General features: G+C 48.0%; 2 protein-coding genes and 1 long non-coding RNA gene across 7 annotated transcripts in view; 2 read left to right on the forward strand and 1 right to left on the reverse strand.

The window, feature by feature from the left end:
• DNAH2 (dynein axonemal heavy chain 2) overlaps positions 1-9,811 on the forward strand; it is a 96,856-nt gene extending 87,045 nt beyond the window's left edge. Inside the window, exons 73-85 of the mRNA XM_011358869.2 lie at positions 712-898; positions 1,105-1,253; positions 1,405-1,588; positions 1,823-2,013; positions 6,764-6,955; positions 7,106-7,290; positions 7,535-7,763; positions 7,841-7,992; positions 8,115-8,229; positions 8,721-8,897; positions 8,996-9,070; positions 9,247-9,397; positions 9,506-9,811. Coding sequence (XP_011357171.2) covers positions 712-898; positions 1,105-1,253; positions 1,405-1,588; positions 1,823-2,013; positions 6,764-6,955; positions 7,106-7,290; positions 7,535-7,763; positions 7,841-7,992; positions 8,115-8,229; positions 8,721-8,897; positions 8,996-9,070; positions 9,247-9,397; positions 9,506-9,660 — 2,142 coding nt within the window. The 3' untranslated portion in view covers positions 9,661-9,811. The remainder of the gene's footprint in view (positions 1-711; positions 899-1,104; positions 1,254-1,404; positions 1,589-1,822; positions 2,014-6,763; positions 6,956-7,105; positions 7,291-7,534; positions 7,764-7,840; positions 7,993-8,114; positions 8,230-8,720; positions 8,898-8,995; positions 9,071-9,246; positions 9,398-9,505) is intronic.
• Positions 8,895-13,191, reverse strand: LOC111738843. The gene is made up of 3 exons (XR_002779989.1): positions 10,439-13,191; positions 9,274-9,367; positions 8,895-9,127 (listed from the first exon to the last, which is right to left on the reverse strand). It is a non-coding gene; the product is annotated as an uncharacterized LOC111738843 (long non-coding RNA).
• KDM6B (lysine demethylase 6B) overlaps positions 10,306-14,338 on the forward strand; it is a 21,672-nt gene continuing 17,639 nt past the window's right edge. For 3 of the 5 annotated variants that reach the window (XM_011358870.1, XM_011358880.2, XM_011358879.1), the window contains exon 1: positions 10,306-10,458. The gene's annotated coding sequence lies outside the window, so the exon portion shown is untranslated. The remainder of the gene's footprint in view (positions 10,459-14,338) is intronic. The other 2 variants (XM_023529908.1, XM_023529903.1) reach the window with 2 other exon arrangements.

The following is a 14,338-nucleotide window of genomic DNA, read 5'->3' on the forward strand; positions in this document are numbered from 1 at the left end:
TTAGGGCCTTTGCACTGGCTATTCCTTCTGCCAGAAAACTATCTCCCCCAGGTGTACACTTGGCCTCTCTCTCGCCTCCTCCAAGACTTGATTCAAATCTCATCTCAATGAGACCTCCTTGACTTTCTTATTTAATACTTCAAGCTGCCCTTTAGCACTTCCAATCTTCCTTATCCTCCTCAACTTATTCTATTTTTCCATAGCACTGCCATCTTTAACTTACTAATTTATTTATTTGTTATGTTTTGGTTCATTATCTGTCCTCCCATGTTGGAAAATAAGCTCCTTAAAGGAAGAGATATTAGTCCTTTTTGTTTAATGATGTATCCCAAGTGCTTGAAACAACTTATAGTTGGTCAACAACAAACATTTGTTAAAGAGAGTGAATAAGTGAGTGAGCTAACAAACAGTTTGCACTTCTCTGAAGGGTGAGGCTACCAATTTTATCCTTGAGGTAAGAGACATTACTGCCAGATAACCACCAGAGGGCGCCAGCTCCCTAAATTTGAACTGCAATATCTCTGCACAGTGTCTGAGAGACTTAGACCTTATTTCCCCAATAAAGATGAATTCCAATCCATCTTGGATTCCTGTACTCATTTTTTCATTCCATTTCATGCAAGATTCATCTTGAATTCCCCCCCCCTCAAAAGTGACTCTTCTTTAGAGATGTTACTGGTCAATTTCTTTCTCCTCTCTCCTCCCCTCCAGGTCCTGGATCGAGAGGGTCAAATGGATAACCCTTGTACTAGTTGGCTTGCAGATGCCTACTGGGATAACATCACAGAGCTAGACAAACTGACCAACTTCCACGGACTCATGAACTCCTTTGAACAGTATCCTCGTGACTGGCACCTGTGGTATACCAATGCCACTCCGGAAAAGGCTATGCTGCCAGGTGCCCAGGCGTCTAAGCCTATCTCTCCCACTTTTCTCCTTCCCTCCATTCAGCCCATATGCTTGCCCTTCCTTATAGTCTTCATCCTCTCTTCCAAGTTCCCCTCAGGGCACCTGCCTCCTGGCAAAACATTCCTTGCAGGTGCCCCTTTGTTTAGATTCCCTGCTCTTCCAGACTCTACCTGCAACTACTCAACTTATCTCCAGGTGAGTGGGAGAATGCCTGCAATGAAATGCAACGGATGCTGATTGTTCGCTCCCTACGACAGGACCGCGTGGCATTCTGTGTTACCTCTTTCATCGTCTCCAATCTTGGCTCCCGCTTCGTTGAGCCTCCTGTACTAAACATGAAGTTGGTCAGTGGCTTGGTTTCCTTGCCCACACCACCCCTGGGTCCTTCCTGCCTCCCTCTCCTGTTCCAGTCTACTATATGCATTTACTGAACCTTTTTCTCCCACTTGTTTTACATGGCCTTCTGCCTGAGGCCATACCCTGTGCTTCTGGCAGGTGATGGAAGATTCAACTCCACGAACCCCACTGGTATTCATCCTGTCCCCTGGTGTGGACCCCACTAGTGCCCTGCTCCAGCTGGCAGAGCACACAGGCATGGCACAACGTTTCCATGCCCTGTCCCTGGGCCAGGGCCAGGCCCCCATTGCTGCTCGACTCCTCCGAGAGGGTGTGATGCTGGGTCAGTGTCATTCCAGTTCTTCTAACCCCATCCTTCGCCCTGATCCCATTCTCCAGAACCTCCAACTTCAATCACACTACCATAAGTGCAGATTTCACTTCTCTAGAAGGCCCCAGGAGTGGCAGACCTGCACATTTCGACCCCTCCTCCTTCATACACACATAATCAGGTGGAAAGTGTGGGGACAAATGGGCCTTAGGGAAAGGGTCCCACTGAATCAGTATCTCCTTGCAGGACATTGGGTGTTCCTGGCTAACTGCCACCTGTCACTGTCTTGGATGCCTAATCTGGACAAACTAGTGGAACAGCTGCAGGTGGAGGATCCTCACCCTTCCTTTCGCCTCTGGCTCAGCTCTAGCCCCCACCCCGACTTCCCTATCTCCATTTTGCAGGCCAGTATCAAGATGACCACAGAACCACCAAAGGTATGGGTGACTATAGATAGCCAGCCTCAACCATGCCATTTGGTCTACCTTTCCCCCTGATAGCATCAGAGAGAAGACTTAACCTTTAAAACATTCAAAACAGCACGTTTTTTAAAAAATTTTTATTCTAGTGTCTTCTAAAAAATTCTACCTCATTTCTCTCTTTGTGCCAAACTCTTAGAACATAACAGTAACATCTAACATTTATTGATTGTTATTATGTGCCAGACATTGTTCTAAGTGCTTTACATTTACTAATTCATTTAATACACAAATGCTGTATTCACCCATTTTACAGATAGGAAACTGAGGCACTGAAGAGTAAATCCACAGAATCTTCTAGCCTCCCAGCATTTCCTTACATTCTCTCCCTAATGTCACACTTGCTGGACTCACAGCCCTTTTCTCCTTCCCTCCTACCAACTCTATTGAAATTTTTATCTCCAGTAATACAAGGTCACTATTAAATGCAATCATACTAATTCTTTAAAATCTAATCATGTTGTCTGTATCTATGAGTTTGATTTTTTGTTTGTTCATTTGTTGTTTTTTGTTTTATATCCCATTTATAAGTAAAATCGTTCAGTCTTGTCCTTTTCCATCTGACTTATTTCACTTAGCCTAGTACTCTGAAGATCATCCATGTTGTCTCAAATGGCAACATGTCATCTTTTTTAATTAAAAAAAATCTGATATTGCTACATCCCTCCCACCCACTTACCCCTGCTGAAACTATTTTGGTAACTTTTCATTGCTTTTAGTCAAGAACAAAACCTTTAACATGGCCTGTGTATCCCAGCGGGCACCTCCCCAGCTTTGTCCATTGCCATTCTCCCCTTCACTTACTTTGTTCTACCTATACCATTAATTTAAAATTTTTTTGTTGTTCTTCCTCAATGGACCCTATGTTCTCTTGCCCCAAGGCTTTTGTACATGCTGCTCTCCCTTCCTCCCTCCCCACCCTTTCCTTTGTCCCTTCTAGTCTCAGGAAGCCTCTGACCTCCATGTCTAGGTCAACATCCCAGTGGCACACTCTCATAAAACATTTACCACTCCTTCTGGCCCTTACCACTGCAGTAATTTTATGTGTATTAGTGTGATTCTGATCAGTACCTGTCTTCTTCTCAAGACTGTAAGCTCCAGAAAGGCCGAAGACACGTGGTTTTTTTCTCTCTCACTATTTTGCTCATCCTATGCTAGCACAGGGACCTGCACATAGTAGATGCTCAACAGATAAGTACGGTTTGAAAGATGGCACGCATTGCCCTCTTTCCTTGTTCTAAACCCTCCTTGACCACCTTGGGTAGTTGACACAGCTGACTGCCCCTTTCCCAGGAGTGTTCCCTGGTACGCACTCCTGGTTTTCCCTCTCTCTCGCGCCACATCATTTATTGCTTCTGTGTTTCTTTTTCTTCCTGTCCTGTTGTTGGATCTTAAGACTTAGTCCTTGAATTGTGTTTGTCACTTTTCTTCACATTTTTTCCTTTCACAGTTTGATAGGGAAATTGTCCTTTTCCTGATTTCAATTCCAATCCCCATCTCTGGCTCCAGTATCAAACTCAGTTCCAGGTCTGAATTCCATCTAGTTACAAAACATTTCTTCTTAGCACGCCAGCACCATGAATCTCACACTCTCAAAACAAGTCATCAGCTTTTCCACCATAGATTCTTATCTTATTTTTGTTAATAAAGCCACTAATTTTTTAAAAAATATGTTTAAAATTGATTTTTATTTACCTTTATTTTTTTGCTGCCAACAAAAGTATTTTGTGCCACATTGAAAAATATCAAAGAGTCCAGAAATGTGTCCCTGGTGTAACAGAACATTTTTATTCAATTACTACTACTACTACTACTACTACTACTACTACTACTACTACTACTACTACTACTATTACTATTATTCTTATACCTCCTGCGAGAGGTGTGTGCCTTGGTAGCTAGGTTGAGCACTCTGTGATGGGTAGAGGTGTGTAAGCATGGAGGTAGGTGCTATTTAAGTCTGCATAATAAAGCGGGAGGCAATGATGAATCTGAGGGAAACCTAGGAGGAGGGAGAAAGGAATCAGAGAGAATGGCTCTTCAATGGGACGGTCCTGAGGGGAGAGGGTCCACCCTGGCTTTGCCCAGGAGTGCTTTCTGTGAAAGGCATAATCTAGGCATAATCTCTCTGCAATCTGTCATACCTTCAGTAGAAGTAGAATGTTCAGGGTTTACTTGGCACAACTGAATTTCTTTTGGAAGCTGACAAAGAGGCCGATATTTTTAAATATTTTATTTGGAAATCATTTAAAACTTACAGAAAAGTTGTAAGAATAATAGTACAAAGAACACCCACAGTATGTTACCCAGATTCATCTATTGTTAACATTTTGCCCCACTTGCCATATTATTTGATCTCTCTCTTGTTTCTCCTCACACACACACCTTTACTGAACCATTTAAGAGTAAGGTGCATATATCGTGGTCCTATACTGCTAATTTAGTGTATTTCAGTTTAAATAGTTCAACCCTAATAATAAGGATGTTCTCATATAACTGCAGCAGAGTTGCCACCTTCAATAAATTGATACAATATTTTAATATAAATCTATTATATAGTCTAATTTTGTTAAATGACCCAATCATATCCTTAATAACCCCCCTCCCAGCACAGGATCCATTCTAGATCAGGTATTGCCATTTTGTTGTCCTGTGAAAGAGGCCAGTTTTTGCATCAGGATATACAAAGTCAGCCCAAATAGTCAAGAGGACAGTGGTTCATCTGAGTTTTACTTCAAATAAGAAAGTCCCCATGATCACAGCCCCCAGTTGGCAGTTTGGGGTATAGTCCTGGAGTATATTCTTGGATCACTACCTACCATCTAGTCCTTTTTTTTTAATTAAATATTTAGTAGATGCAAAATAATATTTATGAAATATATATGATATAAAGAATCAAGATTCAATAAATGCCTGTGTGCCCATCATCCTATGAAAGAAAGAAGATTACCGTGTTCTTTGAAGTCTCGGTGCACTTCTCTCCAATCTCATCACCTTTCCTCCTCACTCAGAAGAAGCCACTGTTCTAAATATTGTGCGTGTCACTTTCTTTTCTTTCCAATTTGAACACAAAACTTTAGATAGCTAATGGAACCGTGCTGTATACATTCCTCTGCAACTTGCTTTTATCATTCAGCATTATGACTTGACATTCATTCATGCTGTTCTTCAAGCTGTGTAGTTCTTATATTCCAGATCCTAATCTTTTGTCAGTTATATGTTTCGTTGGTTGTCTTTTTTTTCTTTGGTATTTTTCGGCAAGTAAAAATTCTTAATTTTTATGAGGTTAAATTTAGCTATCTTCTTTTTTATAGTTTGCGCTTCTGCCTTGTTCAAGAAATCTTTGCTCGCTTCAAGTTTGTAAAGGCGCTCTCTTATACTTGTCTTCAAAACAATTTTATAATCTGACTTTCACATATAGGTTTTTAGTCACTTCAAATTGATTTTTTTTTTTTGTGAGTGTGGAATGAGGTAGATGTCTAATTTTTTTCCCACATGGATAACCAATTCTCCCAGTACCCTGTATTCTGTTCATTGATCAACTTGTTTATATTGAGGTCACTATAGACTGTATTAATTACTGTATAGCTTTATAATAATTCTTCATAGCTGGTAAGGCAAATCTCCTTACTTTATTCTTCTTCAGACTATTCTCTAACATAAATTTTGGAATTAGCTTGTCAGATTCCACACACAAAATCTTATTGATCAATGTGGAGGAAACCAACATCTTTAGGATATTGAGCCTTCTAATCCATAGTCTTTCCATTTATTCTTTATTTCAATAAAGTTTTATAATTTTCTCCATAAGATGTGTACACTTTATTAGATTTATTCCTACTTTATATATTTTGATGATGTTATAAATGACATTTTAAAAATTATACTCTTTTTGTTACTTCTTTATCCAATACTCTTCACTTTTTCACACTACTACATTCTGTCCATCATAGATGAGCCTTCTTAAAACACTGTTTCAACATATCACTGTTCTACTTGACAGAAATTGGCTCTCTGATTCCCGGTGAATCAAGTCCAAATGGCTCAAACTGCCATTGTTATTGCATCCACATTTGTTAATGGCCCTTCTTAGTCCACTTGAGCACTTGCACTTGACTTCTGTTAGACTCATCATCTCACTATTCTCCCTTTTGTGTCTTTATTTCTTCACTTCTTTCCATCTCCTAGAAACCAAGGCACTCTCCTCAGCCTAGTCATATCTGTCCCACTTGTAAGACTTAGCCCAGATCCCAACTTGTTCATGAAGCCTGATAAATCCAATCACATAAGAATGCTCCTCCTCGATGATATTCTATGGCTCTTTTAATCTACAATGAACCTCTTCAGATAATAGTATACATTTTGTTCATTCATAATTGTACATATATCTTTGTTCCTGTTTTTTGGTACTCCAAAATCGAGTTGACCTACCCACCATTGGGAACATTGTCGTTGAGAGGATCAAAAGTGGGAGGACAGGAAAGTAGGGCTGCCACTAGCCCACATAGTGCCTATGTGTGAATTCGAGAAAGGCACTTAGCCCTGTGAATGAGTTCACATATTGGCATGCAGATTAAAGACTAGATTTCACCTCCATTCACCCCATCAGCCAGTGCAGTGAGCCACCTCCACAACTGTACATGGTGGTGCTAGTGGCAGGACTAAGCAAGATGCATGTCATCTCGCCACTATACTTCATTATCCCCAGGGCCTAAAGGCCAACATGACACGTCTTTACCAACTGATGATGGAACCACAGTTTTCACGCTGCTCCAAACCTGCCAAGTATAAGAAGCTGCTGTTTGCACTCTGCTTCTTCCACTCCGTGTTACTTGAACGCAGAAAGTTCCTGCAGCTTGGCTGGAACATTGTCTATGGCTTCAATGACTCTGACTTTGAGGTTTGTGCTAACCAGGGGTCTCTAATCCCAGCCCTCTCTCCTCGGATCCCCTGTGGGAATATCCACTTACAGAAAACCCATGTTAAGGCCCCACTGGAAGACTTCCTGCCATAACTATGGGGTTGGGGTGTGGGCTGGGACCATGTACAGGTGTCAGAGAACTTGCTGAGTCTCTATCTGGATGAGTATGAGGAGACACCCTGGGATGCACTCAAGTACCTCATTGCCGGTGTCAACTATGGTGGGCATGTTACGGATGACTGGGACCGGCGCCTGCTCACTACCTACATCAATGACTATTTCTGTGACCAGTCTCTATCAACCCCCTTCTACCGGTGAGAGGGAGGTGGCACTGAACAGGGGGCTAGAGGATACAAAGGGACCAGGCGGCAAGACTGGGGGTAAAGGAAGTGTTTGAGGAGAGAATGAGATTAGGAGAAGGCAGTATGTTGGGATTGGGAGGGGGAACAAGAGCAGAAAGGTGGATAAACGGAATATACATAGGGACTGGGGTCTTAGCCTGGCATTGAAGCCCCAGAGTCCCCACAATGTGGTAATAAGTATCTTGTGGCTCCCCAGGTTGTCAATATTGGAGACCTATTGCATCCCTAAGGATGGGAGCCTGGCCTCTTACAAGGAGTACATCAGCATGTTGCCCAGCATGGACCCCCCTGAGGCCTTTGGCCAGAACCCCAATGCAGATGTGGCCTCTCAGATTACTGAGGCGCGAACACTCTTTGAGACTCTGCTTTCTCTGCAACCTCAGATTACACCCACCAGTGCTGGAGGCCAGAGCCGGGAAGAGAAGGTAAGAACAGACAGGCACCCAGGGGAGGGAAAGCCATGAGGAAGAAAAGGCTGTACTCAGAGCTCCTGCCTTGTCAGGTCCTTGAGTTGGCCTCTGATGTGAAACAGAAGATCCCTGAAATGATCGACTATGAGGGGACCCGAAAAGTACTGGCTCTGGACCCCTCCCCCCTCAATGTGGTCCTTCTGCAGGAGATCCAGAGATACAACAAGCTTATGGAGACCATCCTGTAAGATGGAAAGGGGTTCTGTGGCACGTGGGGAGGGCACAAGAGGAAAGGCCTTCACTCCCTGCCTAGGATGGCTCTTCCAGGCCCATCTCATCTGTAATGCTCTACCCTGTTCTGCTCAGGTTCTCACTGACAGACCTGGAAAAAGGCATCCAGGGCCTCATCGTCATGTCTACAAACCTGGAAGAGATTTTCAATTGCATCTTTGATGCCCATGTCCCTCCACTCTGGGGAAAGGCAAGATTACAATACTGTAGATCCTACCCAACAATGAGCTCTCCTCTCACCCTTATGCCCCCAATCTCCTTGTTCTAGGTAGGCATATAACAAAATGTAGTAAGCCTGGGCTTTGGAGCCAGACAGGTTCAAGGTTGAAATCTGGCTCTGCCATTCACTGACCAACTTTGCACAAGTTATTAACTTAGAGGCTTACTCAGGGCAAGTTACTAATATCTTCAGGGATGTTTCAAGGATTCCTAGTACTGTGCATAATGCTTAGTAGGTGGTTCATTAATGGTAACTGGTTACTATTACTATTGTTGTCAAAAATTAGTTGTCATTCTATGCTTCTTTCCTGGGAGTTGGCTTTTGGAGTGCTTTGCCCAATTGAAGTTGGGGAGCAGGGACTGACACCACATAGTCTTCTCACATCTGCTCTGAGTTCTAAAAATAAAAACTTGAAGGCATAAATAAATGAATGAATGAACACACACTGCTTCTTTCTCTAGGCATATCCCTCACAAAAGCCACTGGCTGCATGGACCCGGGACTTGGCTATGCGTGTGGAACAATTTGAACTGTGGGCTAGCCGTGCTCGGCCTCCTGTGATCTTCTGGCTGTCTGGCTTCACCTTTCCCACCGGCTTCCTCACCGCTGTACTGCAGTCTTCAGCTCGCCAAAACAATGTGAGCCATGTGGAAAATGTAATGGGGATTGGATGCTGGGGACATGTATTTTGCTCTCCTCTTCAGGGTCTTCTCTTATTCTCACTTTCGATCCCCAGATTTCAGTGGACAGCCTCTCTTGGGAGTTTATTGTTTCCACTGTGGATGACAGCAACCTAGTGTATCCACCCAAGGTGGGAGCCAGCTGTGCTTGGGGCTCTAAGCAAATGCGGGTCTGGTGGAAGAGGGTGCTGGGAACAAAGGTGGAAAACAATTGGTTGAGAAGGGAGGAGAGAGGTAGCAGGTCAGGGGTGCTGGCAACCAAGGGTCTATCTAGACTTCCCCCCAACCTGTCCCCGTGTCTCCCCAGGATGGTGTCTGGGTTCGAGGCCTGTACCTGGAGGGTGCTGGCTGGGACCGGAAGAACTCCTGCTTGGTGGAGGCAGAGCCCATGCAGCTTGTCTGTCTCATGCCCACGATCCATTTCCGGCCTACAGAGAGCCGAAAGAAGAGTGCCAAGGGTGAGACAGCCTCCTCAGACCTGCCTGCCCTAGCCCTCCCCCATACTTGCTTCTGCTCTGCTCTCCCAGAGGCTCCAGGGGTCTGACTCCTCTTCTCCTTTCCCTCAGGCATGTACTCCTGTCCCTGCTATTACTATCCCAACCGGGCAGGCAGCTCAGACAGAGCCTCCTTTGTCATTGGCATCGACCTCCGTTGTGGGACCATGACATCTGATCACTGGATCAAAAGGGGCACTGCCCTACTCATGAGCCTGGACAACTGAGGCGGCTTTCTTTCAGGCCTGAGAGAGGGTCGGGGATTCCAGGAGCCAAAGCTGACAATGCACCTCAGACCGAGGATGGACCTCACTCAGGCCTTGACCTTGGTTGAATTTGTCGTGCGATGGGGCCCTGGAGATACCTAGCGTGATAGCCATAAAGGTGGAAGAATTGTATTGGAGCTCAGTGCAGTAAAACACCCGCAACCACAAGCCTTAAGTCTCTCAATGAAATGGTAGGGACTTGGGGAAGAGGAAGCCCTGGCCTTACAGAGGACGGAAGGGAGCTCCTGTGAGCCGCTACTGGGTAGGGAAAGGAGCAAAGTAAGTGGGAGGCTTTGAGACAAAGGCGTGGCCTCGAAATGTAAGGGCTGGATGGTGGGGCCTAAAGAGGGTGTGGTTAAGTTTCCACGCAGGACTGGAATAGGGGGCGGGGCTTACTTTGTAAAGGCGCGTGATCCAAATGGAATAGGAGTTTATTAGACAGGGATTGGGGCTGGACCCAGTACGTTGCACCACCGAACTCCAAAACCCACATTAGGTATTCTATTCGGCATCCGTGCTGAGGCAAGAGGGACGGGCAGAAGGCGGGGCGGGGCCCGAGAGGGAGGACTTTGGCGCGAGGAGGGGCGGGACCACGAGAAAGGGGCGGGACTGGGGAGGGGGGGCGGTGTTTGTGTTGGAAAATCCGACTGCGCCACGGGGCGGAGCGGCCCCCCCAGCCCCGGCCTGGGAGAGGGGGGGGCCGCTCGACCCCCTGAGAGAACTTGGGGAACCTGAATACCTGAGACGCCCTAGAATCAGGTAACGGGGACCCGCGAGGGCGTCTGGAAAGAGGGAAACCATCTTCGCTCTGGGGGGCGGGACGCCTGAGTCGCAGTAGTAGAGCTGCGGATGGACGTTTGGGTCTCCGCAAAGGCACTGGGAAGAAGATTGGCGCAGGAGACTGGATCCCCTAGAAGAGAGCAGGATGAGGGGGAGGGAAGAGCTGGGAGGCGGATGGCTTGGATTCCAGATGTCAAGAGGGCCCTGAAAGGACTCCCAGTCTGCCGTGGGCTGGGATTCCCCTTCTCAACACTAGGGCAGGGCGGGGCACGGCGGTCCCTAACTAAAGGGCAGGACTAAAAGGTCACAGTTTGCATAGATCTGTGCGTTGGCCGGTACGTGGTCATGCAGGGATGTGTCTCCAGTCCTGGGACCACTTCGAGTTTCCCTTCAGTACTTCCCACGGGTGAGGAGTATAGCGTCAGCCCTGATCCTCACACCAAGAGTCCCAATAGCCTCCGTGCGGTGGCCTTCGCCCCATTCACTTCCCCGCACCTCATCTCCGTTCACTCGGCCTCACCCCGCTTGTCTCCTCATCTCTGATCCTGCCCCACTCTGCCCTCTCCCATTCCTAATCCTTGCTGGGCTGGGGCCCTTGTTGGTGCTGAACCTTCCGGACGTAGCCACGAGATGGCGTGGGCGAGACGCGCAGCCTGAGCTGAGGGAAGTGAGGTGGGAAATAGGGCCGTGAAAGCTGCCGAAGCCCCTTGCCCAGGCGGGAGGGAAAGGTGGGTTGAGGTGCTCTTTCGGCTTCCTGTCATCTCGGCCCCTTACAGGAAATTGTGGGCGGGAGGGCAAAGGGAATAGGATGGGGAGGGGACTGGGGACTCAGTCTCCGCCTTCGCAGGCTGGGGTAAATAGAGGGGAAGGGACCTGCGGGTTGGTTACTAAGCAACTCAGATTCGCTTCCAATTTAATGTGGCTTGTGGCTGTCACTTGGGGTGGGAGTTGGCGAGTGTGGGAGCTGGAAGACTGGGGAAGGTCGAAGGCAAGACACCTGGTTCTTGGGACAGGGAGAACCTGGGAGGAAGGAGGCAGCGAGCTGCCACCGAAACGGATTCAGCGGTGGTTTGGAGGGAGGCAAGACCCTGGTGCAGCGCTAAGCTTCGCTCCTCTTTTCCCCGGGGGTTGCTTGCCCTGTTGCCAGAGTAACTGGAGAGCTAGACTCGGGAGCCGGATTCTCGAACTCGCATCCGCCCAATCCGCTCCAGCTGACGTCTCTGACATCAGGGCCCTGGCAGCCAATGTGGAGGAGGCATTACAGAGCTACAGGAAGAGGGAGAGGGGAGGGGCAGAGGTGGAGGAAAGGGGTAGCTGCGGGGGACCCGCACGTGCACTCCCACACGCTCGCGCCCACCGCCCCTCCCTCTGCTGCAAGCTCCCGAATCCCCCACCGCTACGCCTGCGCCGCAAGTTGGCGCTCGCCGCCCCAACCCCCCATCTTGAGTCCGTTTTTGCAAACTAGTCCTAGGCTGTGCTTCTCAGCCCCTTGGGACCCAAACGTCGGGATCCGCCTGCCCTTTGGCGAGTTCTCGAACCATTAATGCCCAACCTTTGGTGGAATGAGCCGGCTACCTGTTTCTCATCACCCTCCCACCTCTGCTGCTGGTGCCCCACTCTCCCAGGTGGGCTGGGCGGAGCTGTGGTTTCCGGCCCCATATGCTCCGCCGCTGCCTTCCCCGGCTCTGGCTCAGGTTGTCTCCTCAAGAGGAACGGAACGGGTACCAGCGCCCCTTCCCGAGGCTTCACTCGCTCGGGCCCAGCTGCTGTTGGTGGCGGGGGAGGGCGCTGCGGGGAAGCTCTGGACAGCCCTAGTGACATTTCCCGGGCTATCACGCCCCTTCTTCGCGTGAATTCTTCTTTGATGTGCACCAAAATCCTTCCCATCCCTAATGTTTCTTCTCTACTCGCCCTGGTGCTCACTGCACCTCCCTCGGCTTCTTTCAAGCTCTCTGTGCCCGTCTCCACTTGTCCTTCCTGGCTTCTCCGGGTTATATAACTCTTCCTCTAGCCGTGTCCTGGTTTCAACTCCACAGACTCCGCCCTGGAACAGCGTGGGGAGGGGCAGGAGAGTTGGGGACCCAGACAGATTCCGACTGGCGGTAGGCAGGGGCACGCGGGATCCCACAGATGGGAGACGAAATCCCGCGGGACCCAATGCCCCCGCCCCATACCTGCCGCCTCCCACCCGAGATCTCGCCTAGCAAAGAGAAGGCGCAGTATCTCGGAGAGGCGTGTTGGGACTCCGTCAGAAATGTGGGTTGGGAGGTCAGGGCTGGAGGCGGAGAGGTGGAGCCAAGAGGCCCGAGTCCCTGGGGTTGGAGCCTTATTGGGGGTAAAAGAGATAAAGGCAGAAGCTGGATGCCATCGTCCTGGTCCCACCTTCCTTCCTCCTTTTTGGGTTTCCAGAATTCCTAAAGCTATTTCCCAGGAAGCTTAGCTAGCGGCTCCTCTCCTCTCCTAGGGGTCAAAGGTGTGTGTTAGATACAGGTGGCCTGGGATGAAGTCACCAGTGCACGTGCCCCGGACTGGTTGCCAGGCAATGAGGCCTCCTCCCCTTTCCATTCCAGCCCCCACCCCCACCCCCTCTGCCCCGAGTCCAGCTCCACAGCTCCACCACCGTGCCATCTTTTCCCCCTCTCCCTTACCATGGCCCTAGCATCCTGTGGGTGGGAAACCCTGGCCTGGAGTTTTGTGAGGGGGAGGGGCACGGGTGTGATGTGACGGAAAGACTACACTTTTGCTGAGCTCAGAGAACTCTGGGTCGCTTTTCTCTAGATTGGCACAGAAGAGCTATCCCTGCAAATCCCCTCCCCTTTGAAAGAGCCTCCCAGGTGTCTTTACTTTCCCACCTGCTGCATTGCCAAGTGCCCTATAGCTCCGTGTTCACTTTGTGTTGAAGTGAGAGTGGTGGCAAGATAGCTACCCCCAGGAGAAGAGCTGTGTGTGGTATGGGGAAGTCACTGGACACCAGCTCATCTCTGACCTTAGTGGTACCCCACCCCCCACCCCTTCAGTGAAAAGGGCCAAGAAACAGTATGAGTCTGAAAACTCAGTGCATTTATCCTGTGTAGGCGGGTGAATCTCTTGAGGGAGGAGGACTCAGTTGATAGCTATGGCTGCCCTTCTCTATTAAGTCTTGGGGTTGGTTATGGTATTGGGGAAAATTGTTTTCTATTTTTATGTGCCTTAGAGCTTGGGCTGTCAGATCAGACTTCATTCCATTCCCAGCTCTGCCACTTAGTGGCTATAGGATCTTGAGAAGGTCTCAACTTCTGAGCCTTATATTCTTAACTTGGAAAATTTAAATATCAATACAGTACCTACCTTCTAGGCAATTGGAAGGATAAAAATGAGATAATTTATACACAGCACTTAGCACAGTGCCTGGCACAGAATGAACACTGAATTAAATGCTTGTTATGAAATGCTTATTGTTGCTAAATGGTGTTAGTTGTCATTTTTATTATTAAAGTTGGTAGGCCAGGACCTTTGGAGTTCCTTAGGGAGGAGTGGAGAGTTTGTGTTAATTTGTTGATGGGGGGGTAGGGGGCTAGGGATTAGCTTCTACTGCTTTGTTCACTTTATTTGATGAAGGCTTTAGTGAGATTTGTATTGCTTTCTTTAGGATTATTATCCCCCCTTCTTGGAGAAGAAGCAGCTAAGACTTCTTCTGGCTGTGAAAATAAAATAACTGTATTGTGATTCTTGACTTTTGAGCAAGACCCCTGTCCCCTCCCATGTTGTTCTCTGGAGCCTTTCAATTTTGCAAAGGGACTCCAGTTTCCTTTGCGGGGACTGGGCTAGGCTGAGGGGTGTGTAAAGGTTGGGGTGGGTGGGTGGAGAAAGACTAGTACTG

The sequence above is a fragment of the Pteropus vampyrus genome, unplaced genomic scaffold (genome assembly GCF_000151845.1).
Source record: "Pteropus vampyrus isolate Shadow unplaced genomic scaffold, Pvam_2.0 Scaffold44, whole genome shotgun sequence".
Classification (NCBI taxonomy): Eukaryota; Metazoa; Chordata; class Mammalia; order Chiroptera; family Pteropodidae; genus Pteropus; species Pteropus vampyrus.